This window comes from Mus caroli, chromosome 8 (assembly GCF_900094665.2).
Source record: "Mus caroli chromosome 8, CAROLI_EIJ_v1.1, whole genome shotgun sequence".
In the NCBI taxonomy this organism is placed as follows: domain Eukaryota; kingdom Metazoa; phylum Chordata; class Mammalia; order Rodentia; family Muridae; genus Mus; species Mus caroli.
The window spans coordinates 63,571,554-63,598,014 of NC_034577.1; the positions used below are offsets into that span (position 1 = coordinate 63,571,554).

At 55.3% G+C, this 26,461-nt stretch overlaps 4 protein-coding genes across 7 annotated transcripts in view; 2 read left to right on the forward strand and 2 right to left on the reverse strand.

Annotated features, from left to right (window-relative positions):
* Positions 1-3,447, reverse strand: part of Abhd8 (abhydrolase domain containing 8) — a 6,976-nt gene extending 3,529 nt beyond the window's left edge. The window contains exons 1-2 of the mRNA XM_021169933.2: positions 3,205-3,447; positions 989-1,715 (exon numbers count right to left, since the gene is read on the reverse strand). Coding sequence (XP_021025592.1) covers positions 989-1,715; positions 3,205-3,214 — 737 coding nt within the window. The 5' untranslated portion in view covers positions 3,215-3,447. The remainder of the gene's footprint in view (positions 1-988; positions 1,716-3,204) is intronic.
* A 1,202-nt stretch (positions 3,448-4,649) lies between these two features.
* On the forward strand, positions 4,650-5,474 carry Mrpl34 (mitochondrial ribosomal protein L34). Its single transcript, XM_021170731.2, has 2 exons — positions 4,650-4,791; positions 4,971-5,474. The coding sequence occupies exons 1-2, from the start codon at positions 4,727-4,729 to the stop codon at positions 5,182-5,184; spliced, it is 279 nt and encodes a 92-aa protein (XP_021026390.1). The 5' UTR covers positions 4,650-4,726; the 3' UTR covers positions 5,185-5,474.
* Positions 5,475-9,106: 3,632 nt separating this feature from the next.
* Positions 9,107-16,063, forward strand: Dda1 (DET1 and DDB1 associated 1). 2 transcript variants are annotated; one of them, XM_021170448.1, is made up of 5 exons: positions 9,107-9,238; positions 11,946-12,026; positions 12,104-12,155; positions 13,716-13,777; positions 14,462-16,063. In XM_021170448.1, the coding sequence occupies exons 1-5, from the start codon at positions 9,236-9,238 to the stop codon at positions 14,570-14,572; spliced, it is 309 nt and encodes a 102-aa protein (XP_021026107.1). In that variant the 5' UTR covers positions 9,107-9,235; the 3' UTR covers positions 14,573-16,063. The 2 variants fall into 2 exon arrangements, with proteins under 2 accessions (XP_021026107.1, XP_029336657.1); XM_029480797.1 differs by lacking the exon at positions 9,107-9,238 and adding an exon at positions 10,458-10,482 and having other exon boundaries at positions 11,950-12,026; positions 14,462-16,055.
* On the reverse strand, positions 15,983-25,850 carry Ano8 (anoctamin 8). Of its 3 annotated transcripts, XM_029480794.1 has the most exons (18): positions 25,543-25,814; positions 24,787-24,897; positions 24,536-24,668; positions 24,221-24,359; positions 24,055-24,151; positions 23,230-23,346; positions 23,022-23,149; positions 22,762-22,923; positions 22,260-22,412; positions 22,036-22,162; positions 21,885-21,940; positions 21,704-21,778; positions 21,371-21,502; positions 20,177-20,986; positions 18,897-19,088; positions 18,673-18,804; positions 18,468-18,578; positions 15,983-16,886 (listed from the first exon to the last, which is right to left on the reverse strand). In XM_029480794.1, the coding sequence occupies exons 1-18, from the start codon at positions 25,646-25,648 to the stop codon at positions 16,350-16,352; spliced, it is 3,318 nt and encodes a 1,105-aa protein (XP_029336654.1). In that variant the 5' UTR covers positions 25,649-25,814; the 3' UTR covers positions 15,983-16,349. The 3 variants fall into 3 exon arrangements, with proteins under 3 accessions (XP_029336654.1, XP_021026105.1, XP_029336656.1); XM_021170446.1 differs by lacking the exon at positions 21,371-21,502 and having other exon boundaries at positions 25,543-25,850; XM_029480796.1 differs by lacking the exon at positions 23,230-23,346.
* Positions 25,851-26,461: the final 611 nt, after the last annotated feature.

Below are 26,461 nucleotides of genomic sequence, written 5' to 3' on the forward strand. Positions count from 1 at the left end.
AAAAAAAAAAAAAAAAGTAAAAACAAAATTAATTTTAAATGTTTAAGGATATGAAAATATTCTGTTTATTGACTTTTTTTTTTTTTGAGGTGCAAGGGATTGAAGCCAGGCCTTGTGCATACCAGGTACACATCTCTATCCCCGAGTGATTTCCCAGCTTTGGTGTGGGGGATGTGGGTCCTCATGTATGTTAAACTTGTCTGGGAGCTGTGTAGCTGAGAGTGACCATTACATCTGATTCTGTCTCCGCCTCCCAAGTGTGGGACGGTAGATGAGGGCTGCCATGCCTGGCTTTCAGTGCTGTTTATAGATAAACATCCTATAGCTCTGACTGGTCTTAAATTCATAGCAATCCTCCTGCCTTGGTCTTGGAAGTTCTGAGGTATCATGCCCATACTCTGTAGTTTGTTTTTTGGTTGTTGTTGTTGCTGTAGTTGTTGTAGTTGTTATTGCTGTTTTTAACAGGTTTTTTGCTATAAGTGTACCCTAGGTTGGAAACGACTTCATAGCCGAGGCCCACCTTACGTTTTGAGCTATCTTCCAACGTCAGCCTCCTAAGTACGGTGAAGACACACTTGCTACCACAGCTGACCAGATACTAATGACTAGGTCAGAGCCTTAGTGTCAAGCTACTCCCAGCCCCTCACTAGGGGTTCTAGGCAGGGCTCCACCCTGAGCCACGACCCCTGTTCTTCACTGAAGGATCCTAGGCAAGGTTTTACCCTGACTATGCCTCCAGCTCCTTCAGTGGGGCTTTGAGCCACGCCCCCAGTCCAATCTCATTTTCCAAGTAAAGAAGTTGTTGCGTGGGGTAGCATAGAAGGCTTTTAGTCTAGTCTTTGGAATGTAAAGGTAGGAGGACCAGGTCTTCAAGTTTAGCCTCAGCTACATAATGATTTTTAAGGCTAGCCTGGGGTACACAAAGCCCTGTCTCAACCTAGCTCCAGGGGAAAGGGAATGGTTTTTGAGCATCCCACTCAGATCTTACCCGTAAGAATGGCCGATGAGCACATTGCGCTTCTTGGCATAGCGTGTGAAGATGGCCCTCATATCCTCTGCCAATGCGTAAAAGGTGTAGGCAGCTGCCACCTGCGGCGCAGAGCTGGCTCCATGGCCTGCCAGGTCAGGTGCCACCACCTCATAGCCGAGTCGCACAAAGAAGTCTAGCTGCTCCTTCCAGATGGCGAGTGAGCCACCGACTCCGTGGATGAAGAACAGCACCACATCAGCCTGCGCACCCTTGCAGCTGGTGATGCGCTGCTCACAGTCGATGTGGATGGTCCTCTTCGGACGCCGTGGGCGGCGCCGCCGCCCGCTGCCTGGGTTGGCCCGGGTGTCTCCTCCTGCGGGCTCAGCCAGCTCGACCTCGAGTGCAGCAGGCGGGTCCCCGGAGCCACTGCGGCCTTGCAGGTCGGCACGAGGCGCTCGGCCCAGGTTCTCCACCACCAGCCTCCCGTTGCGGTACACTGTGATACGGCGCTGGCAGCGCACAAGGCCCGTCTTGACCCCTGGATCATCTTCAGGAGGTGGTGGTGGCGGCGTGGGGATGGGTGCGGGCCCTGCATGCTTTACCCGCAGCACCCGGCCTGGCTTGACCTCCACGAATGTGTAGCCGTCACTGGACTCGACACTCTCCAGCGGTCGCACGGCGTTAGGGGGAGTCCCCAGCAGGCAGCAGAAAAAGCCATCTGTCACCCCAGTCAGCATGGTGTGTTCTGGAGAGAGGAACAGTGGCTAGCTCAGTGTCAGTGGCTCTGGTCGTTCATCGGGTAAGCAGGATCTGGAAGCCCCTTCCAGGTTTCCCAAGACACCCCAATGCCAGACAAGTTCTCAGGGTGTCCCTTAGTACAATACTGAAGAGAGCATGGGGGAGGGGGGCTTCCAGAAGGAGAAAACATTAAAGCAAGAGCCCATTGCAAGGAGACCCTTGCCCAACCAGCTGGAGTTTATCATTTATTCACAAATCCGTATCTTTATGTACGAATTCATCCACACACTGATTTATGCAAGCATGGATGCAAGCTGTTTTGCATGCGTTCTTTTGAGAAAGAAACTCATGTAGCCTAGGCTGGATTGGAAATCCTCATGCTGCCCAGGCTGACCTTGCTCTGCCTTCCACCTCCGGAGTTGTAGCAGGTTGAGCATACAGGTGTTTCTAAGACCAAAGGGAACCTCAAACTCCCACAGTCCTCCTGCCTCTACCTTCCCAAGTGTTGGGGTGACAGATGTGTATCAACATGATGCCATTGGTTTGTTTTTGAAACAAGGTCTCATTCTGTCGTCCTGGGCTGTACACTGGTCTAAAACTCCTTGCAATCCTCCTGCCTCCACCTCTGCCAGTACTAGAATGACTAGTGTGAACCCCGATCACTGCCAACCTTTTACACGGGGTTTCATTCTGTAGTCCAGGCTGGCCTCAACCTTGTGCCCAAGCTCCTGGGTGGTGAGATGACAGCCCATAAAGCCTGGCCCTTATTCTAAAATGTCAAAGTTCTTAGCTCAGGCCTCTAGTGTTAATCTGACTAGTGACGGATGAGGCCGGGGAAGGATGTTGGCCACTAGAACTCGGGTTGTATCCGGCTCCAGGTTCAGAAGAGAGCTAGAGCTAACTTGCACAGTAGCGAGAACTGATGGAGGCTGCTGCCCTCAGCATCCTGTGTTCAAAGGGTACACAACCCTAGTGGCAGCCAGGAGGATAAAGGCAGAACCTGACTGGGGGCCTCTGGGCCTCCATCCCGTTCCCTTGGCCACCCCCCGGTGTCCATGACAACAACAGGCGGTTACATAACTCCAGGGGATACTGGAGCAGCACACCCCCATTGTCTGAGGCATAGGGATGGGACCAGCTTCGTTTTTCCATCACGGCCTGGGCGCCGCTGGAGTGATGGTCATTAAATACCCCGCTTGTGATAGCCCCGGATGCACTTGAGGGAAAAGCAGGCCTTGCTCCTCATTTCTAAGGCTGTGGAACCCCGACTGTGGCGGCCTCTCTAAAGCGCAGCACCAGTCCTGTTTCCCAGCCCGACCCGCTTCTCCCTGGAGTTCACCCCCGCGGTGGGGTCAAGGCCACCGGGGTTCCGCAGCATCCTAGCAGTGCAAATGCGGAGCTTGGCGGTTATCCACCCCCGGCAGCAACACGCCTCACCCCTCAGTGGAGGCCTGGCAGCCTGGTGACTCCTCTCTCGGGGAACAGAGCCAGCTCACCTGAGGTCATCGAGGGGCCCGGGGCCCGAGGCAGGACGCAGGGGTCCCGGGCGGAGAAGCCAGCATCCACCTGCAGGTGCCGCTTACATGGTGGTGCGGGGTCGGCCGCATTAGCGCGGACAGGCGCGGGCCCGGACGGTCAACGCGGGGGCATCCCGCAGCCGCGTAGCAAACCGGCCCTGTAAGTCCCACCCAGCGTGGGCGGGGCCTGGAGCAGATGGGCAGGCATCTCGGCCTATTGCAGCGGCGAGCCGACTGGCCTAGATAACCGTCCAACCAGAGGCTTCTCTTCCCAGGATCAGCGCGCGGTCTGCAAGCAGCAGCCCCACCCCTGTGAAGAGTTTGGGGGGAATGAGGGATGGGCTAGCGCCTGGACCGAGAAAGGCTTGCAGTCGAGGGATAGCGAGTAGCTTGGGGGTGTGGGGGATGTGCTCTGTCTGGGACAGGGTCTCCTCAGCCAGCTTCTGCCTTCCGCAAGGCGGTATGCCCTCTGTCTCTTGACCTTCTCGTTCTGCACACTTCCAAACCTCTACACTTTCAGGTCGGGAAACAGACAAAACATCAAGGCAGGCTTTTGAACCAGAGGCTGTGTCAGAAGTGTCAGAGCTGCTGCGGAACTAGCAAATGGGAATTGCATCCTAGTGGTGGGGTCTCGGCTACACCAAGACTGAGCCCCAGGCTGACCCTCCCACCCTGGCGCGCTGTTCGCTCATGTGCTCAAGGTGCAGCCCAAACACTTGCCGCCATCCCTTCTACATACCTTCTACACACAATAAGTACTCAACACGTCGCCTCAATTATTTGTAGGCACAACTAGCCATTTTACCATTTAGTTCATGGTAAGGACCATGAACTTCAGAAATGCTGGTGTGCACGGCTTCCTGTGGCTGCTGGCACGGCTGTCTGGACATCTTTAGAACAGTGGAGAGGTATGGAAGGTGTGTGAACAGGAGTCCAGATCTGAGCTGCGGGAAGAAAATTCCCCCAGGCCAGCCTGAAGGATTAAACTAACCAGAGCAAATTCACAACGCACGAGTTTTCGAGATTATGAAGAGCTGGAACTCAAGGACATCCGGGCTGCGCGCCAAGAGAAGTCTTGGCTGCGGGCGCCAAGAAGCTGCCAGCCCGCTGCGTGCCAGCTGCCCGTCTTCAATGAGGGCGGGTGAAAAGGCCAGCAGCCAGTTCTCCAGACTGCTGCCAGAGTCGTCACCACCACTCTGGGGCGCCCTCTACCAGTGGCCGAGGCGAAGAACTACAACTCCCAGAAGGACGGGGACAGAATGTCATACGCATACGCAGGAGTCTACATTCGTTCGCCCTCTCCTGGTCATTTTGGAGAACTACATGCCACTGAGGATAGACATCCCCCACCCCCCCATCGTCACCTGCAGGTGTGGAACTACAGCTCCCGGAAGGCCCCGCGGCAACGAGAACTACATTTCCCAGAAGGCATTGTCAAGGAGCCCAGAGTGTAGGAACTGGCATTGACCCGGACGACCGGACCGTTGACCCGCCGCTGGACATGGCTTTCCTAGCCCGGTGCTTTGGGTGCCAAGCCTGCAGATCGGTGGCCCTATTGAGTGGCAGGTGAGTGTTCAGGGATACCCTGCTCCAGACTGGAAACAAGGGTGTCTCTAGACTACCATGCGTACTTATGTATCGCCTTTTGTAAACAAGCTCTTTTGTTGCCCTGCCCTTTACAAAGGCGGCTCAGAAAGTCATACAGCGTACATTCTCTGAGATTCATGGTTCCTCTGGTCCCACAGGTATCTCCAGTCCAGAGTCTGGATGGGGCTCCCGGACTCCTGGTCTCTCCCCTCCCTGCAGCAGGCCCGCGGCCGCGCGCGCGGAAACGAGTATCAGCCGAGCAACATCAAGCGCAAGCACAAGCACGGCTGGGTCCGTCGGCTGAGCACGCCTGCCGGTGTGCAGGTCATCCTCCGTCGCATGCTGAAGGGCCGCAAGTCCCTGAGCCACTGAGGAGAGCGACGTCGCAGGGAATAGACTCAGACGCCGGTAGAGTTGCCCGAGGGCGAGAAGTTGGGGCAAGCTGAAAGTGGGGGTCTGTCCCTTCGTAGGTTTTTAGACGCATCCCCCGTCGACAGCTGCTTATCGACCACCAGCACCTGCGATACCTCATCCGTTTCTGTGAATATATTTGAAGGCATCTTTGCAAGACAGGGTCATTAAAACACGGACACCACCCCTACGTTTCCAGCCATTCCAAAGTATTACCGACTTAATAAATATTCACGTTTCTTGAACCACTACGTATGTATTAACTTACAGTTCTGGAAGACTGGTCGGGGTTAGGGATCTTGGGGCTTCTGCTTGACCCCAGGACTCCGACAGGGCTTTTAGCTCATAGGTTCTGTGTCCCCATACAGGAGAGTATTCTCAGTTCCTGTGGCCTCTATGTTTCTATTTCAGATCTGACCCCCATGTGCTCCAACACCCCAGCTCTAAATCCACATGACCCATCAGACAAAGGGTCCCTTCATGACAAGGCAGGGGCTGCTGACATAACTCAGCAGCCCCTGAGTAAAGGGTAAAGGCGTTTGCTGAATGCTTCAGGACCTAAGTTCAGTCCCAGGAATGCACACCATAAAAGGAGAGGACAGTCAGTTACTAACTACAGACGAGACATCAGGCCAAAACGGAAGCCAGCACCACTCTTGAATCACCCAGTGTGACATTGTTTTAGATTGATGTATTTATACATTGTATATGCCTTTTACTTGTGGCTTAGTTTGGTTTCTACCAAAAGCAGCTGATAGAAGAAACAGTTTATTCTGTCTCAGTTAACAGTCCATCTCTGAAGATGGTCAGGCAGGACCTGAAGGCAGGAGCTGATGCAGAGGCCATGGAAGGGTGCCACTTGTGCTCAGCCTGCTCCTCATGGCTTGCTCAGCCTGCTTTCTTATAGAATTTAGCATCACCATCCCAGACATGCCACTACCCACAATGGGCTGAGCCCTCCCCAACAATCTCTAATTAATAAAATGTATAGCCATGCGCCTGGCGTGGTGGCACATGCCTTTAATCCCAGCACTTGGGAGGCAGAGGCAGGCGAATCTCTGAGTTCAAGGCTAGCCTGGTCTACAGAGTGAGTTCCAGGACAGCCAGGGCTACACTGAGAAACCCTGTCTCAAAAAACAAACAAACAAAAAACCAAACCAAAACAAAAAATTGTATAGCCATGATGGCCTTGAACTCCTGACCCTCCTCCCAGACATGGCACTCTTGTGGGGAGGACAGGTAGGCAGTGTCAGATTTTGCCCTAAGTCTGGCTCTAACACCTGCTATAATTCCCCAGAGGCCCAAGGTTTTAGTCCTACCTCAGGGGTCCAAATTCCAGGTCCCTCAGGCTTACCCCCTATGTTGTAGTTACCCCCATCCAATCCCTCCTGCAGACCCAGCCCTTTCTTCCAGTTGGGGCACATACCTTTAATCCCAGCATTCAGAATTTGAGACCAGCCTGGACTACACAGAGAAACCTTGTCTCAAAGAAAAGAAAATGTCCCACAGGCTTGCCTATAACCCAATCTTATGGAAGGATTTTCTTTTTTCTTTTTTTTTTTTTTTTTTTTTTTTTTGGTTTTTCGAGACAGGGTTTCTCTGTATAGCCCTGGCTGTCCTGGAACTCACTTTGTAGACCAGGCTGGCCTCGAACTCAGAAATCCGCCTGCCTCTGCCTCCCAAGTGCTGGGATTAAAGGCGTGCGCCACCTCCGCCCGGCTGGAAGGATTTTCTTAATTGATGCTCCCTCTTCCGAGGACTCTAGCTTGTATCAAGTTGACATAAAAAATTATCCAAGAGAGTCTCAGTAAGTGAATTGTTTATGGTGCAAGCTCGAAGACCTGAGTTTATATCCCCATACTCACAAAAGGCCAGACATATCAGTGGCCCTAGCACTTGGGAATCAGTGGTAGGCAGATCCTGGGGCTTGCTAGCCAACCAGTCTAGCCAAAATGGTTCAATTCCAGGTTCAGTGAGAGACCCTGTCATAAATGAAGGAGCTGAGGCTATACCTCTGGTAGGACAGTTGGCCAGCATGGAACAACCCAAGTTCCATACCTAGCACTCCATACACCCTGGTGAAGCATACTTGAGATTCCAAGGTCTCAGAGGCAGGAAGATCAGAACAAATCATCCTTAGCAACATAGCAAGGTAAGGCCAACCTGGGCTTCATGAATTCCTATTTCTAAGTAAACGAGGGCCAGTGGGATGGCTCAGCATGAAAAGGCACTTGCTGGTCAAGCCTGGTTACCTGAGTTGATACTGGAACCCATATGAAGGTGGGTAGAGGGGTCCTCTGCCCCCTACACATTCATCACACACACAACAACACAGTGTAATGAACAGGTCAGTGAGTGAGGTGGAGAGCCATAGAAGAAGACAGCACAATGGAAGCCTTAGCTGAATGCCATACAGCGCTAGTTCAGAGCCCATGTATGAAAAGTAAAGTTTAAAAGCTGAGTGTTGGGCTGGAGAGATGGCTCAGCGGTTAAGAGCACTGACTCTTCTTCCTGAGGCCCTGAGTTCAATTCCCAGCACCCATATGGTGGCTCACAACCATCTCTAATGGCATCAGATGCCCTCTTCTGCTGTCTCTGAAGACAGTTACAGAACTCATATACATAAAATAAATAAAACTTAAAAAAAAAAAAAAAAGCTGAGTGTTGCTGGTGTACACCTTTAATCCCAGCACTCGGGGCAGAGGCAGGCAGATCTGTGAAATTGAGGCTAGCCTGGTCTACAGAGTGCCGGGGCAGCCACAGCTGTACAAGTAAAACCCTGGGTGCATGTGTGTCATTCCAGCCCTCAGGAGGCTGATAGCTATATCCTAAGGGAATTCCAGATCCAGCCTAGGCTCACAGACCTGTCTTAAAAACATGAAATTAGGAGGCTGGCCAGATGGATCAACAATAAAAAGCTCTTATCACCACCCCAGATGACCAGACCTTGATCCCTGGACCACACAGGGTGGAAAGGACTCCCAAAAAGTTGTCCTTGTTACATGAAGACTGTTGTGTACACACACACACACACACACACACTCGTAAATCTTAAAATGTTATACAACTTTTTCTGAGACAAGGTATGCTGTGCTGGAACTCTTGCTCTGTAGACCAGGCAGGCCTCAAATTCCGAGATCCACCACCTCTACCTCCTGTGTGTTGGGATTAAAAGCATGTGCCCCTACCCCCACATTTCCTCTGGTTTATTTGTTTGTTTGTTTATTTAAAGACTTGTTTATGCATACAGCGTTCTACCTACATGTATGCCTGATGGCCAGAGAGTACACCAAACCTCATTATAGATGGTTAGCTGTGAATTGAACTCAGGACCTCTGGAAAAACAACCAGTGCTCTTAACCTTTGAGCCAATTCTCCAGCCCTACATTTTCTTAATAAGTCTGTGTTAGCTCTACCTAAAATAACAAAAGCCTTACTTCTGCCATCCCAGTAATTCGGGTGGCTGAGGCAGGAGGATTGCTGCATGTTTAAAATCAGCCTGTACTATGAGACCGCAAAAAAATGAACTGTAGGTTGAGATTCAGCATAGGAGGCTGTGAGTTGAATGAACTCATTACAATGAGCCTTCCAGGGACATCACAGAAAAGATGGAGCCACTCCCAGAAGGAGCAGAGCCCTGCCGCATCGCTGGCGAGCTGTGAACTACAACTCCCAGGAGGCATCGCGCGGGTCGCCACCCACTTCCGGATCTCAAGTTCTTACTTCCCAAGTCCCGGGCGGGGTTTGATCCTTCAACCGAACTCGACGATGAAGGCGGAGATGCAGAGACCAATTGTAACGCGAACGAGAACCGGTAGGCCAATGGGAGCGCGTCGGGCGCGGCCGCCGTGAAGGGCGGGGCCACCACGCGGGCCAATGACGCGCGGTGCTGTCGCCATCGGAGTGAGCTGCGCGGCGGCTGGAAGTGGCTGTGAGGCGGCTACTGGGAAGGAGGCTGCGGCTGCGGCGGCGGCGGCGGCGGCGGCGGCCCGGGTGGCAGAAGACGCGGACGATGGTGAGCGCGGCCTTGCGGCCTCCCTTACTGCCCGGCATGGCGGCATGGGGTCCCCCACTGTCTCTGAAGGCTCCCCGCCCGATTTCCCCTCCCCCCAGCCCCGGCCCCGCCCCTCACGCTGACCTGTGACCTATGACCCCTCCCCCGATCCCTCCGAGGGCTGCCCATAGACCCCACTAGGGCTCTTTCTGCGAACCCTGACCCTAGGTATGCTTCCAGGCCCTGACAACTCATTCATTTCCGGGTCGCGACTGTCTCTTGTCTCCCCCTCCCGGAAATCGCTTGCGATGGGGTGGGGTCCCTTGAGACAGCCCCCCGCCCGCTCCGGGCTGTTCCTCGACATGGCTCCTCGGGTTCCGGGCGTTTGAGGTGCGGGTCTGGGTTCATAGTAGGGAAGGGGTTGTCACTGTCACATACAGGGCTTTGTCACTAAAGGAGGTGCGACATCGCGCCAGACCCGTTTCCCAGGTTCCCACCCCTTTCTCTCATCTCGAGCCCACACTTGTCCTTCTTCTCCCTGTTTGCAAAATGAGGGTGCCCACCCCTTAGGATGGGGTATCCACAGGGGCTAACACAGGCAACTGCCCACAGATGAGCTAAGGGACATTCTTCCCTCGCTGTCCCCCAGTCCTCAAGCGACGTGGTTCCTGTAACCAGCTGGGAGTTCAAAACCTGCTCCAGGGTTGAGGCTTCCGTGGTTCTTTGGGATTGGGGTTCCCATCTGTGACCTGAGGCAGTGGCCACCCCTCACAGTTGGGCAATGATGAGTCCAGACCCCATATGCCAGCCCACACCCTGGAGAATGGGTAGTGAACTCCACAGAAGAGTTTCTAGACAGCGAGAGTTGCGCTTTCCAGAGGCCTGCTCCACCTCCTCCCTGCCCTCTCCCAGCCCAGCCCTTTGGCCATCTTTAATTAACATAGAATCTGGTTTTCAAAAAGGACACTTTGTGTGCTTTCTAACATACCTAGCATCCTTGGACCCCCTGTGGTGAGTCTGTTCCTGGCTTCCTATCAGGGGCAGCACCCTGCTTTGTGACCTCATCCCTACCTGATTAGCCCTTTCCTAGTGGCCACTTCCCCTGGTTCCCAAGTCCCTTGTGTCCTAGGTCCTTTGCACCAGCTGCACCTCCGCCTGTGCGGCTTCCCTTGACCTCCAAGGCCCATGGGGGAGTTTACACCTATGTCTTGAGGCCTTATTAGCTCACAGGAGGAGGTTCTGTCTTCTTTTAGAAATGCAGGCAGGTACACACTCATGCCTTGACCTGAGGGATCTCTGGTAGCCTTGCGCTCCCCCAGCCCCCATCTTGTTGCTTCCACCTCCCAAGTACTGGGGTGACAGCTGTGGGGGGCATAAGTAGGACAGGACAGTCTTCTGCATGGCTGCCTCAGACTTGCCTGAACCCGACACTAGCCTGGCTTTTGCTACCAAGCCACACATAGCACCCTCTGGGCTAATGGCCCCAGGCACCTTGGTTCTGGAGCCCCATGTCTGTAGCAGTGCTCTGGCCTGGGGGTGGGAACTTTGAAACCTGCACCCTGGGGTGGTCTGGAGTGTTCCTTTTTTGAGCCAGAGCCAGAGCAGCCAGTTAGAAGCAGAGAACAGAGACACTGAGGCTGCCTAGCCACGATCCAGGCCTGCAGAGGGGTTAGGCCATTGGCACAGTACCTCTGCATTACTGGAGCATCCCAGGCCTGGGCCTCGGGAATGCCACAGGGGCCTGTGCCCGGCTGCACATTGGTGCATGCCATTGCTCACTGGCAGGCACATGATAGCACACACGGTGACATGTCAGGGCAGGGCGCACTAACTGTGGTTCATGTGGTGCCCCTCCCCAGACCCAAGTGATAGTTGGTAAGCATCCTGGCTGCCTCCCCAAGTGAAGCAGAATGAAGACAATTACAGGACCCTCACCACAGCAGCCAGCTCCTTCTGTGGGTATAAAGTGGGCCACCCCCTTCCCAGGCCAGGCCTGGGGCTCCCCAGAAGCAGGCCTGGCTGACCATTCACATGCCTGTAACTTTAGTCCACATTGACTTTTTGAGACAAGGTGTTGTGACCATGGCCAGGCAGCTCTCAAGCTGACAGACCCTCCAGTCTCTGTTCCCACCCTAACTGAGCTGGGACAGCAGGTGGGTACCATGCCCATCTTCTGAAGTATTCTCTCATTATTGCCCCCCTCCACGTGCATACACACACATACACACACCGTGTCTCTGTGTAGCCCTGGCTGTTGGAATTCCCTCTATAGACCCACTGGCCTCAAACAGTCTCCTGAGCACTGGGTCTGAAGGTGTTTACCACCACTGCCTGGCTTCACTATTGCTTTGTTGTTATTTTGAGATAGGGTCTCACTCTGTAGCCCAGGCAGGTTTGGGACTTGTAGTAATCCCCCTGCCTTAGTCTCATGGATGTTGGGATGGCAAGCAGGCAGGCACTGCTGTGCCCAGAGTAAGTATAACTTTAAACAGCTTCTGGGCTAGTGAGATAGAGAACAGGTAAAGTGTTTACAGTTATGCCTGGTGACAGACAGACCCACCTGGAAGGGGAAAGTGACCTGAATATATTGTCTTCTGAGCGTGTGGACGCGCAAGCACACACACAAAAACAGCGACACCCATACACGATCCCTCACACAAACATACATAGCACCAGATGGGTGTACCCTGGTCTGCACCAGAGGTCTCACACCCACCCCTGTTTCCAGGCAGACTTTCTGAAAGGCTTGCCCGTCTACAACAAGAGCAACTTCAGCAGGTTCCACGCGGACTCTGTGTGCAAGGCCTCGGTGAGTGTGGGGCTGGGGGTGGCGTCACTGTCCTGAGGATGAGGGTTGCCAGCTAACCCACCGCTCCCCATCCACAGAACCGCCGTCCCTCAGTATACCTGCCGACCCGAGAATACCCGTCAGAACAGAGTGAGTACTGTAGGGCTTCGCCCTCCGCACAGCTAGGAAGGGCCTGTGGAGGGGTAAGGGGTTATCCTGGGACAAGAGCCCACTGTGCCTAGGAGCAGCAGACACTGGCTCTCCTCAGCCTTGACTGCCCTGCTCTTTCCTGCTGTCTGCATATCAAGACCATAAACCGGGGGCTCCACCCCATCATAGCAGCACATGAAACAGGCAAGATGAGCCCACCTGCTACCCCAGCGCTCTGGATGCTGAGGCAGCAGGATCAGAAGTTTAAATATGAGTTTAGATCTCATGTGAGAGCCAGGTGCCTCAGCTGCAGTCTGTAATGGGAATCAGCAGTCTAGGACCAGCCAGCCTGTGCAGCAAAGAATGAAGGCTCATCAACAAGGCAAAGGTGAGGGCTAGCACCAAGGTTGATCTCCGCCCCCCACACACACAGTCCAAGGCACATGTACACCCACATGGATGCTCAAAAATCACGGAAATTGTGAGGGCCGTGACTCTACTGGGCCTGTGGGCAGTGCTGTCGAGGTCCTGTGTTGTGGCATAGGAGAAAAGGGCCTGGTGGTTTTAACTGTCAAGAAAGAATCTGGAAGCCAGGCTTGGTGGTACACACCTCTAAGCCCAGCACTAGGGAGGTAGAGGCTGGTGGATTTCTGTTAGTTTGAGGCTGGCCTGGTCTACAGAGTGAGCTCGAGGACAGCAAGAGTGATACCTGGTCTCAAAAAAATAAACCACATAGTGTGATGTCCAGGAGACGGCTCAGGAGGTAGAGATGTCCACCACCAGGCTGATTCACTCCCCAGAACTCACCTAGTAGAGAACAGAAACAGCTCCCCAGTGTGTACCCTACCTAGCCCAGCAAGGGGCCATCCATGTGCTCAGGGTTAGCACTTATTGCTGCAGCAGCAGGGGACCCAAGTCCAGACCCCAGCATCTTGCTGAGCCTCATGTACACCCTGTATCTCTCTCTAGCTCCAGAGGATACAACGCCCTCTTGTGGCCTCCTGGGACATGCACAACACCCCACCCCCCCCCACCCCCGCCACACACACACACACACACACACACACATAAATTTAAAATAATCAAAATCAATTCTTAAAAACAAAATGAATCTTTTTAAGAACCAGGAAAGAGGGCAAGGCTCATGCATAGTATAGTTCCCTGCCGTGGGTGAGGCCACGGGTTCTGTCCCCAGTACCCAAACCTCGCTGTTGCCTCGAATTTCTTCCCTGGTGCCTCACCACCTTGGATGGGCCCTGGGAGAATACAGAAGCAGACAGGAGGTAACCTCAGCCGAGTGCTGGTCTGTGTCCTGGAGCCTGGGCTCCATCTTTGGTACTGAGGCCATGTTCCAAATGGGCTGTCCTAGCCTCAGAGCCTAATGGGGGTTTTCAGGGCAGTGGAGGCTGAGGCAGAGTTGGAGCTCTGTACTCAGAAGAGAAATGCCAATCTTTAGACATTTCTAAGATAGAAGTGCTGAATTTGAGCTCCATTTCTTGCAAGGCAGGCCAGGAGGCCAAGGTGCAGGTCTTAGACTCACTGTCTTTCTTTGCTTCTCAGTCATTGTGACAGAAAAGACGAACATACTCCTGCGGTACCTGCACCAGCAATGGGACAAAAAGGCAAGGCTCTGTCTGGGGACTGGGGATATTTGAGTGGGAGCCTTGAGGGTTGAGTAGGAGTTCTTCAGGTGACCAGGACAATGGAGAAGTATTTCAGTGGGTATTTAAGAGACAGGAGTCTACACTGCACAGCCTGGGTCCTGCCCACCTGGTACATGACTTTCACCCCAGCACTCAGGAAGCTGAGAGGCAGTGTTTTGAGTCAGCTTGAGGTACATGAAACCATGAATTTGTTTTTTGTTTTTGTTGTTTTTTGTTTTTGTTTTTGACACAAGTCTCACTGAGCCCAGGATGTCCTCATACTTATTAGAGTGATCCTCCTGCCTCTTGACTTCCAGGTGGTAGTCTACAGACCTATGCCACAGCCAATTTAGAGATTGTGTAAAAAAAACATACCCATCCACCCTGCCTGGGTACCTTGCAGGGTGCCCCACGTGGCTGGCTGATGGCTCCCTCTAGGCCTTTGAGAAGAGGTCATTGGCAGAGATGTACAACTTTAATCCCAGCACTCTCTGGAGGCTAAAAGGAGGCTCTCTGAGTTTGAGGCTAGCCTGATCTACATAGTTTTGGGACACCAACGCTATGTAGAGACTCTGTCTCAAAAAGGTGGGGGGAAGACCCATGCCACTGGCTGCCCGAATGCTGTCCTCACCCTTAGACTCTCTCCCCTTCCCCCACCCCCAGAATGCTGCCAAGAAGAGAGACCAAGAGCAGGTGGAGGCGGAGGGCGAGAGCTCAGCGCCACCCCGCAAGGTGGCCCGGACCGACAGCCCCGACATGCCGGAGGACACCTAGGTCCTGTGCAGCGCCCCTCGTCTGTCAGCTCTGTCCGCTCCCACCCGCGTGTGTAAGCGCGGTCCGCCTCCTACTTCCAGCCCGCGCCCTCCGACCTCATAGGATCCATGTATTTATTTTCCTTGAGTTTTTATTTATGCTGTAACTCGTGTCAAGCATTGGTTAAAGGGACACCAGGCCCAGCCGCGAGGTATCAGTACATGCTTTTTAAAGCACAGTGGTGCCCCCCCACCCGGCCACCCACAGCGAGACCTCGCCAGAGTCTAGAGCCCAGGGCGGGCTGGTCCCCCAACACACCGAGCAGCGGCCTTTCGCTCCTTCCCACCCACAGGCCTGGCCGGGTCGCAGGTCCTCTGGGTCCTCCTGTGCCCAGGCCTCACTCTGAGTCCGTGCCAGGGCAGGAAAGAGCTGGCTCCTCTGGATCTTTCTTTTACATCATTTATCATGGACTAGCCCGTGCTCCACGTCCACCCCAATAAAAGGACCTTTCCTACTCCACATGGCGTCTTTGCTCCGCAAACTTTGACCGGAGCCACTGGGACCTGTAGGAACCAACCCCTGCCTGGGGTCCTTGGGGCCAGGTCCCCTGGGAGACTGAGCCCAGGATAGTACCACGGGGCTAACCAACAGCCACCCACCACTGGGCATCATGTGCAAGGCCCGCCAACCTCCAGCACTGGTATCCATCTGGCCACTCAAGAACATTGCAGGGCTGAGGTGGCCACATCATCATTGGGATATGGGGGAACTACCAGGACTGGTAAAGTGGCTGTGCACCCTCAGCTGTAGCATGGTACTTACTGCAAGGATGGGGTTCTGGGGACCCTGCACACTTATGAAGGCTAACGGTGTCTGTGTTCACCGGAGGCCATTATTATTTGGCTGTGGCCCTACTGACCTGGGCCTGGTATGGGCCCTAGTAGCATCTCAGCCACATGCTGTGACTAGGCAACTGCCGCCATGCCCTATTAAACCCCGGGATGCCCTGGCCAGAATACTCCAAGGTACCGTTCCTGGAGCTGCTCCCTGTGTCTGCCTCTGAAGGCCTCTCCCTTTCAGATATACGCAGAAGTTTCTCCCACTCTCAGGTCTTGGTCTGAATTCCAACTGCCTTCCTATGATTGCCTTTTGCTGTGCTACTACTGTGCATTCTTGGGAGTGTCACCTGGACCACCCAGGTTCCTGCAGGTGGGCCATATGACCTGAGTCTAGGCTCAGCAGGCTGCTCCCGGTGCAGAACCTCTGTCCTGGGCTCCCCTATGAGTGAACCATGCTCATGTCACATCTGGCTGAGGTGTGGAGTGCCATGTGTATCTGGACCTCCTAGAGGCCTCATTCTGGGAGAACTAGGGTGCTCAGCCTCCAGCCACGGATCTGGCAAGGCCCCTTCACTGCTCTGACCTCGAGCACTGTTGAAATAGACATTTTATTGCATTTCTGCCGTTTTACAAAAATATGACAAAATAAATTAAAAACAAATAAATAACCGCCCATCCTGTGTATTTTTCTGTATTGTGGGGGGACTGCTCGAGGCCCCCCATCCTGGTCGGGAGAACGGCAGGGGCGTGGCGGGGCTAGTGGCGGGCTGTGGGCCAGCAGGCGGGCTGCGCAGGGGCATCCGCTGGGGCATCCGCGGGGACACGGGGCGGGTTGTCGCCGCAGCCCCAGGGCACGTCCCAGCGCCAACAGCCGGCGGGAGGCGAGGCGGACCCTGCGGAGGGAGAGCGCGGTTCGCAGGGCCCCACGGCGCCCACTGCCCTCGCGACGCGCGCCCCGGTTAAGGCCTGTGACCTGCGTCCTCCGGCCGCGGCTCCGGCTCGGCGGCCGCGGGCTCGTCCCCGGCGCTCCTGTGAGCGCGCGCGCCGCCTCCGGGGGCCCCGTTGGCTGAGGGCTCGCGCGCCGCGAATGCGAACAGCTTCCCGGGCCGTGGCGGGGACGGGCCTCGCTCGGGAGCCTTGAGGAAGCGCAGGCTGAGGAAGGCGGGCAGGCGCGTGTCCGCGGGCGAGCGCGGCGGGGGCGCGCACCCGGAGGGCGCGGGCGGCCGAGTCTGCAACGGGATGATCTGCTTCAGCCGCAGCACAGGTCCGGGTGGCAGCAGCGCTCCGGGCCGTCGGGGCCGCTCGCTGCCCTTGGCCTTGGCAGCGCCGCGCTCCGCCACGGGGTCGGGGCCCGGGGCCTCCGCGCGCGCCTCCTCGCGGCCTCCCGTGTCGCGCTCCCGCCGCGCCTGCTGCTCCGCGTGCCGCTGCCGCTCCTCCTCCTCGCGCCGTCGCCGCTGCTGCTGCTGAAAGCGCTGCTGCGCCTGCCGCTCGTGCCGCTGCGTATTGGGGGAGACAGGTGGGCTGAGAGCTGACCACGACCAGGCTCCGAACCCCTGACCAGCCGCCCCCCGCCCCTTAGTGCCTGAGGAACTGAGAGAAGGCAAGGAAACTCTGGGCTGCTGCTCAGAGAGAAGGGGATGGGGAGGCTATTAGACCTTCTGGGGCTTTCTCAGGAGAATCTCTTTCCCCCCTTTCCCTTTCTTTGTGTTTTTGAGACAGGGTTTCACGGTGTAGCCCAAATTCTGAATCTTCCAGCCTCACCCTCCCCAGTGCTGGGATCACAGACATGAGCCACCACTCATTATAAATTAACTAAAATTCATTTTGGAACTGATGAGGACCAGCAGTAGAGCCACAGCCTAGAATCCCGCCCTGAAGGAGTGGGGATGTGACTCAGGTAGAATGACAGCCTAAAATCCTGTCTCCTGGCTGGACACTTTCCTAAAGTCTTCCCTAGAAGGTGCAGTTCCTTGGCCCTTCGTGCGGTTTGCAGAGGAGTTTGTTAGAGGCGGACTGGCAAGCTGAAGAATGAACATTCTTGAGAGCTTGTACCATCAAGAATCGAGACAACACCCACTGCGGTGAGCGCAAGCTACAGTTATCCCTTAGTATCCACAGGGGTTGGGTCCAGGACCCACAAGCATGGATGCTCTGGTCCCTTCTACAGTGGCATCCTGCTTTTCTATACGCTTGTTCACACCCTCCTGGGGGCTGAAGAGATGGCTCAGTGGTTAAGAGGAGCAGCTAACAGCCATCTGTAACTTCCGTTCCAGGGGATCCAATGCCCTCTACTGGTCTCCAAGGGCACTGTATAAACACAGTGCACATGCACACATGCAAGTAAAAGACTCATCTCATAAAGTTAAATAAATGTAAACAAGAAAGTCTTGGGATGAGTCGCTGGGAATGCCGTATGGGAGCTGCTCTGTGGAGGCACCGTGCCCCGCAGTTGAGGTCCCAGCTAACTGAGAGGCTGCGAATGGAGAACTGCTCACGGAAGCAGGCCCAAGCTTGGATTGCACACTAAGACTCACTAACACCAAACATAAAGAATTTTAAAAAGAAAACAAAACAAAACAAAAAAACAGGTTTGTTAGTACATGCCTGTCCTCAGAAGGCTGAGGCAGGCATTCCAAATTTGAGGCAGAAATGAGCTATGTAGAACCATAGCACCTTCTCCACACACAGAAGGAAAACGCAGTAGACCTGTACATAGTCAGTACAGGCACAAATCTGGCTTTGTTTGTTTGTTTTTGGGTTTGTTTGGTTTTTTTGAGAGCACAGTATGTAGTCTAGGCTGGCCTTGAAACCCACCCTATGTATCTAAGGATGGGCTTGAACTACTGATCCTCCTGCCCTACCTTCTAGGTGCTGGAATGACAGCTATGCCCCAGCACACCCTATGTATGCCATGTGCTTTCTGAAACTTTCCATCCAAGTTGATAGAATCCTTAAGTGCAGAACCTGGGGATGGGGTAGGGATGCTGCCCACTCTGCAGCCTGGGGGCTCTCACTAAGACTTTAGCCCTGACTTTATTCCCTCCTGAGACCACATCAACTTGACCCCAGCCTCATACCTTGAAAGCTTCCCGTCGCTGGTACTCCAGTTTGGCCATCTCCTCAGCTACCCAGCCAGGGATGTCAGGGATGGCTACATGGATGAGGTACTTGACTAGAAGAGCCAAGTGCTGTGGGGGACAGACAGCAGGGGCTGCAGGCTCAGGAATGCCTAGCCTTCCCACCCCACCCCAAAGCCCCTACCCTCAGGACCCCCAGGCCCACCTCTAGCACCACCACAGACACAATGGCCGCCTCTGGGCTCAGCCAGGGGAACAGGCGCTGCAGCTGGCCACACTGGCCAATGAGGTAGCAGTTCACCACGATGGCCAGCACACCCATCGCCTCCATGACCTTCTGCAGGGGAGGAAGGAGGGTCAAGGACAGGCCCATTCAGGGACCACCATCCCCAAGGCTCCATCCCCTCTGGGCCTCCCTGACTGGCCCACCTGCCACTGGCCAATGCTCTCCACACGCCGGCCAAAGGGCCTCTGCAGGCCAGTGCAGAGCTTGAAGGCATCACTTCGGATCTCAATCAGGTTGTTGACGAGGGCGCACAGGGCGGCCAGTGGGAAGGCAGAGGAAAAGAGCACTACATAGCCAAACTGCACGAACATCTCCTGGTAGTCCTGGAAGGTGTCCTGAGGACAGACGGGGGCTCCCATCAGGCCTGGCTGGCACTGCCCCTCCCCTGATTCATCCCACTAGACCCAGACTCTCTCTCCCCCATCCTGAACAAATCCAAGGGCCACTGGTCTCCAGATAGGCTCTTGCTCTCACCAATGATCTCATAGTCACCCCACCACTCCATCTGCAGGCTGAGAACCTGCATCCACCTTCCCATGCACTCCTGATCATGTGCTTTGAGAATAAGGGTTGTGGGGGGTTGCATGGTCTGCACAGGCACACTGTGTGAGCAGGGTGTGCATGAGTTTGTGTTGAGGCCAGAGGTTTAATGTGGATGTCTTTTCTCAGTCGTTTTGACAAGCACTCATAGCGCATGTGCAGATATCAGAGTACAACTCTGGGTAGTCTGTTCTCTACTACCATGGGGCCCCAAGGGTTTGGTTTGTTGTTGTTGTTGTTTTTTCCTTTTCTCTTTACTTATTTAATTCCTGTGCGTTTGTGTGTGTGCACGAGTGTCCAGAGCCTAGAAGGGGTGTGAGATCCCTGGGATCTTGAGTTTCAAACATCAAATTTTCCCGAGTAGCAGCTCTCTTACCTGCTGAGCCAGTGCACTCCAGTACTATTTATTTATTTATTTATTTAGAGACAGGGTTTCTCTGTGTAGCCCTGACTGCCCTGGAACTCACTCTGTAGACCAGGCTGGCTTTGGACTGATAAAGAGATTCTCTGCCTCCTGAGTGCTGGTACCAAAAGTGTGCACCACTACCCCCAGTCTCCTATTTATTTTTTAAGGCACGGTTTTCTGTAGCCCAGGCTTACCCAGAATGCACTATATAATAAAGGATGACCTTGACTTTCTGGTCTTTCTGCCTCCATTTTCTAGTGCTGGGAAGACAGCCATGCTTCATCATGCCTGGTTTATATGGTGCTGGGAATGGAAGCCAGGACTTCCTGCATGCTAGACATTCTACCAACTGAGCTACAAGTTCGTAGCAGTTAAACTATCAACACAACCCTATTTGATTCTCTTTGGAGTTTCCTGTTGACCAGGCTGGTCTTCTGCCTCCACCTCCAGGCGCCAAGGTGGCTCTGCCCATCTCACCTCATACTTCTTCATGCAGCTCTCTAGCTCTGCCTGCGTGAGCTGTGGTGAATGCTCCTCCTCTGGCGGGTCGATCCACGAGGACCTGTTATGTCTCTTCTGTCTTCCAGCCGCGTCGCCAGAGCCAGTCTCCGGATCTCGGTCTCCATCAGGACCTTGGTCACGGCCCTCGCCCCTCGCCCGACGAAGCAAGACAGTCTGGGGCTCTGGCCCGGGGCTGCTTGGAGGCCCCTCAGGCTCATCGTCTTCTTCGGCCAGAGTAAACACACCAGGCTCCAACCCCTTCTCCACCATGGTGGGGCTCCCCTCCTCCAAGAGGCCTTCGGGGCTGGGGCCTGGCCTGCGCCGCCCTGCGCCCCGCTCAGCAAAGCTGACCTTCTTGAGGCGCAGCCCGCAGTCCAGGAGGCTTCCTTCCTCGCCCTCGTATTCCTCGTCCTCATCTTCGTCGTCCTCCTCCTCCTCGTCCTCCTCCTTGCCACCCCGAGGCCCTTCTGGAACCTCCCCTCCTTCCCCTGCTGGCCTCCGTTCCACAGCTGCCTCCTCCTCCTCCTCGTTCTCCTCCTCCTCTGGCGCCCCGCAGCCACCGCCCAGGCACCTGCGGCTCCCGGCTCCGCCCTCATCAGCCTGGGCCTCCAAGTGCCGTCGGGGATCCGGGCGCAAGGGGTTCAGCAGGCCTAGCAGGGCCCGGGCCAGCTCCAGGATAGTGCGCAAGCTCAGCTCCCCGCTGCCCAGCCTGCGGTACAGGTGCGGCTGCAGCACCTCGCGCACGTTCTGCAGCAACTGCCGAGTGATGAGTAGGGTGGCCAGCATCTGCAGACGAAAAGAGACCGCGTGGTGTGGGAGGGGCCAGGCACAGGAGGGTCACAATCCGCGCGTGAATGCACACACAAACACACACACACACACACACGCCCTTCCCGGTGCTCCTGCAACCCTTCGACAACCCTGGTCGTAAGGCCGCAGCTCGCCCCAATGCCACTGCCACTGGCACATGACAACCTGAGGACAGGCCAGGATTTTCAAAGCATCTCTCCCCCCCCTGCCCAGGCATTGTCTAGTACCCTGGGCGCCTCGGTGGGTCTTACTAGGCCTGCACTAAGACCCATTTTGCGCATGCGCCCTATGCTCGCCACATCCCACCCCCAGTACAGCCACACTGCCCACACCGTGGGAAGGCTCGCCACCTGCCCGTACTTTGGCCCGGGCCACGAGCAGGAGACCCCGGAGGGACAGGAGGAGCAGGCGGAACCGCAGGGCCGCGAGCGGGACCAGCACCGCCTGCAACTGCCGCTCGAGGCTCTGGGTCAGGGACAGGAGTAGCAGGAGCTGTGGAGGGACCAACCGGACAGGTGGACGGACAGATGGGAGAGGGGAACGACAGGCAGAGAAAGGACACATGGACAGACGGACAAAAAGGAGAGAAGGATGGAGAACAGGAGGGAGGGGCTGGAGAGCCCTGGACCCCTTACACGGGTCCTTCCCCCAGGGGCCAGGGTGCTACCCCTAGGACGGTGCATAGGCCCTCACCTCTTTCAGGCGGTCCATGTCTTTGAGGTAGAAGCCGATGTAGAACAGACTCAAGTACGAGTTGACAAACTGGAACTGGGAGGCAGGCAGCTAGGGTCATCCTGCAGTCCTGCCCCGCTGACCCCCCAGTCCCCTCTCTCTCCCATCCTCCTAGCCTCTTTGCACATGCGTGTTCACTCACCAAGACGACTTTGATGATAAGGTGCCTCTCGTAGGTGCTCTCTAGCCGGTAATTCTCTAGGGACCGAGGAGGTGAGTGAGGGGCCACCCTGCCCCAACAGAGGGTTATGGGGATCATCGGAATGGTGAGGGCCTCCCCTGCCAGCACATACCCATGTCATTTAGCCACACAGCTAACTTCTTGTAGCCCTCAGCACTCACGCTGACCAGCAGGGCTAGCATAACCTTGGGCAAGAAGCGAACCAGGCGGGGCAGACCCTTCACACTCAAGACGAGCTCCTAAAAGAGACAGAACAAGGTAGGAGAATCAGCAGCGTGAAGCTGGAACTGGTGCTTGGTGGGCAGGGGCTAGGGAAGAGTAAAGGTGAGGCATCACCTGCAGCTGGAAGCAGCCAAGCATCAGTATAAAGACGCAGACAAGACAGGCCAGGCACAGAGGCAGGCTGACAAGTAGTTGGAAAAGCAATCGCTTCCAGGGTGGGTAGTAGAACTCCTCAGCCCGGGTGATGGGACTGATGCGCCGGATGCCCTGGCAGCCAGCAGAAAAGGCAGTGAGACCAGGGGCCATACCCACTTCCTGATCATGGGAGCCCAATTTTCCTCAGCCACGCCTTTTCTCTGGCAAGAAACACTCCTCTATGCACCCTTCTCAAACCTCAAATCCACCTTCCTCCCATCCTGTCACAAGCCTCCCTGGCCCACAAACTTCTCTTATGTTACCTAACTAGGCCTAGAGACCCTTCATCCCCGCCCCCTCCACCACCACCACCACCACACACACACACACACACACACACACACACACACAAATGCCTTCCCCAACATAGCATTCCTCCTTTACAGGCTTGTTGAAAACCAAGCCTCAGCCACAGACTGACCCTGAACTGGGGACGTGGCTCCTCCACAGCCTCCCCAGGTGAGTCTAGTGTACCCCACTTGTAGGCTAGCTCTGCCCCCCTCCGTTTCCACTCCTCCAAGAACAGTGTTGACCAGATCACATTGAAGAGAGCGAAGACCACACAGGAAACATCCCGGCTTGTCTGTAGGTAGCAGAAGAAAGCCAAGTCACCAACATAGCCAGCTTATGGAGGAAAGTCTTCTAGGCCACCCAGAGTCCTGGCCCAGCGCTTCCTAGTACCTGATCAGCCTCAGTGAATGTATACAGAACAGAGCCAAAAACTGCAGGATAAACCATTGCCGATGTGTAGAAGCCCAGCCAGGCAAAATACATGGCAATCTTCACCCCAAAATAGTCACAGATATCATCTGCCAGGAGAAAAGGGAGTCTGGGTCACCTCTAAGTGTCTCCTGGAACCCCAGCCCACTCCTCAGCCACAAAGCCACACCTAAAGGCTGGTTTTCACACACGGCCTGCACCCAGGACTTCATGAGACGGTTCAGAATACGCTGCTCGTGAACTGGAAACACCTGCTGTATGATGCCTCGTGCAGCCAGCTCCGGAACTGCAGGAGGAGGAGTGAGTGATCCCTGGCCCTGCACTATCTGACCAGAGTTGGCAACAAACCTTGGCTGGAACCAAAGTCATAGTTTCCTGCCTTCTCTTAAGCCCATCAAAGGCTGGGAATGTGACTTGGTTGGTAGATTGCTTTGCTTAGCATGCTCAAAGCCCTGGGTTCCATTCCCAGTATGGCATAAGCTGGGTGTGGTAACCCACATATTCTGGAGATGAATTTGAGAAGGGTAGGGATGGTTGGGAGTCTCACTATGTAGCCCAGGCCGGTCTTGAACTAACAGATTGTGGCTGGAAAATCACAGGCATGTCCCCACCTACCTACCAAGTGTATTTTAGAGTTTAACAGCCCCCTCCCTTTCTGGATCTAAACGTCTAAGGAATGACACAGGTTGGTGTAGAGACTGAATTTGTGAGACCTGGTTTCCCAGTATGCTTCACCACCTAGCCCTTGAGTGCTGTCCATGGTCCTGCCCACACCTTCTCAGAGACCTATGTAAAAGCCTGGCCTGGACCACCTCACCCATGCTGGCACTAGGTACCAGAAAGAGGCTACACTCCTTGGGTTCATTGGGCGCTCAAATTTTTCCTAGCCACTGATTGGTTGCCGTTAAGCCACGCCCTTTTGCACCCATTTTTTTTTCTAACAGACACGCCCAGCTCTCTGCAAGTGATTGGATGGCGGGCTCGCCCTGCTCACTGATTGGCTGGTCCTCCAAGAAGCGCACGTTGTGCAGAGCCTCCCCCTGCTTGGCTCGAAGGTTCTGCAACCAGAAGCGAATGATGCTCTGCCGCTCCTGTGGGGAGATGAGTGTGAGCTAGGTACGAGGGCTGTAGGCGCAGAGACATGGGCGCAGGGCGGTCACCTGCGATGTGAAGAAGCGTAGCTCGCTCTCCACATTCTCGTAGATGAAGTCCTCTTCGCAGGAGAAGCTGCGGGTGCCCCCTCCAAATTCGGCCTTCACGGCCTTGCGTAGACCCAGCTCATCGGCCCCACGGAGCAGGCTGCGGGCAGGACAGGGTATAGTGGGCTCACCGTGGGACTCCCGGCTCACCATTCCCAAGCTAAGGACTGTGCGAGAGCCACATCTTAGGACAAACGAATAGTTAGCACGGTTGGTCTTCAGAGGGGCAAGGTGCCGGGTGACAGGGCCAGAGGGAGGTAGAGGCAGGGGACTCGCCTCTCGTATGTGGCGGTGACAAAGAAGGCATAGGCACGCGTGTGGCGGTGGTGGCGAACTTGCACGATCAGCTCGGGAATGCCCACCCGGATGTGATTCAGCAGCCACAGCAGCGTGTGGTCATCAGTGGTGTCTGCCGAGGGGCATAGGGGCCAATGGGTCTTGCCTCGAGAGGTGCCCACAAGGGCCTCCACATTTCCGCCGAGGCGGTAAAGGCAGCATCCGGGCCCACGGCAGACAGGTGTGGATACCTGGGAAGGTCATGAGCACGTCGCAGTCCTCGGTGGGCACTGTCTTCATCCATGCCTTGTGGGACACCAGGTAGCGGCCAGCCTGCAGGAGCCTCTTCCCAAATAGTTTATCTATAGGGCAGCGTGGCAGGCTGGGCTGAGATCAGGCCCCTTCAGGGATTGACTCGGCCCTCATTAGAGCTCTCAAGGGTTAGGCACCCACAGCCTGGGCTTGCTCTCCTCTCTCCTGCATCAGCCAGGCCCTTCCCCCTAGGTCCTGCCTTAAGAATCTTACTCATGGTTGAGGCCCAGCCCCGCCTCCCAAACCACAATCGGTGGGGTGCCCACAAGCTGCCTTGAGTGCTTCTTGGTATGACAGAGCGGTCCTTAAAGCAGGCGCAGAGTGCAGTCCTTCCTCCCATTTCACAGATCACCAAACTGAGGCCCAGAGACGTACACACGAGCTCAAGGTCACCCAGCCAACATGGGATTTGAACCCAGGACCCTAATCGCCCTGTTTCCCTGTGCTGGGAGTCTCCAGGTGGCGAGGCTCACACGGGCCAGGCTGGGGCCATCAGAGGGGCGTGTCCACGTTCCTGCACTGGGGACCCCCAGTGCAGACCCATTGACCAACCCCGCGCCCTGCGCCCGCAGCTGCAGCACTACGAGGAGCAGCCTCTGGGCCACACGCTAGGGTGTGTGACCCCGAACGGCGTCTCCTGCAGCCCCTGCCTGCACCCTGTACACCTGTCTCGGTGCCACCCGCAGCAAACATACCCAGTACTCCAGACGCAGGCGCCGCAGGCTCGCCCTCGGGAGGGGGCCTCTTGCCCCGCTCCCCCTCCAGGGTCACGTCCCCGGCGCCCGAAGCAGCCTCGGCCATGGCGAGGACAGGGCAGGTTAGGGGCCGCGGGACGCCCGGGCGCTGGGGGGCCGCGGGCTCATGAGGACCGGAGTGGCACCACCGAGCGCGCCGGAGGAGGAGACAAAGGCCTCTCTCGCCCGCCCGCGCAGCCCGCCGTCCCTGCGCTCCACTTGCTTGTCGTCCCCGCCCAAGCCAAACCTCAATTCTTCTTCCTAGTCTCAGCGCGGTCACTCTCAGTCACTCAGTCCCACCCCCACTCCCACCCCCGCCTCATCTCTGCTTCCGGTCCCCGCCCGAGTGTTTTTCTTTTTTTCTTTTTTCTTTTTCTTTTCTTTTCTTTTCTTTTTCTTTTTTTTTTTTAACGCTTCCTTCTCGCCTGCCCACTTGGATCTACCGTGCTTATTCAGGCCAGCACTGAGAAGAGCTTTCTTCCACCCTCAGCCCTTCTTCAGTCTGTTTACCCATCTACAAAGTATTGAGGTCAAAGGGGTGGATTCTGAGCTGGGTGCGAGAGGGAGGACCTGGCTGGGTGACATACCTGAGAACAATACCTTAAGTAACCCAACTGGAGTGTAAGTAATTATGGTAGGTCCTGCCTGCCCCCAGGGCCTTTGCACATACAGTTCAGGTTCTGAAAACATATTACTGCCCTCTGCTCCCACACAACCCTTATTACTACAATACAGCTTCCATAAAAGGATAAGGATGCAGGTGCCAAATTTATCAAATAAACACAATCTTGAGGCACTCACTGCATATAAAGGTGTTGCCACAAGTTGTACACCAATGCGGTCAAGCGTCACCTTGCACACACAGATAAATGGAATAAAA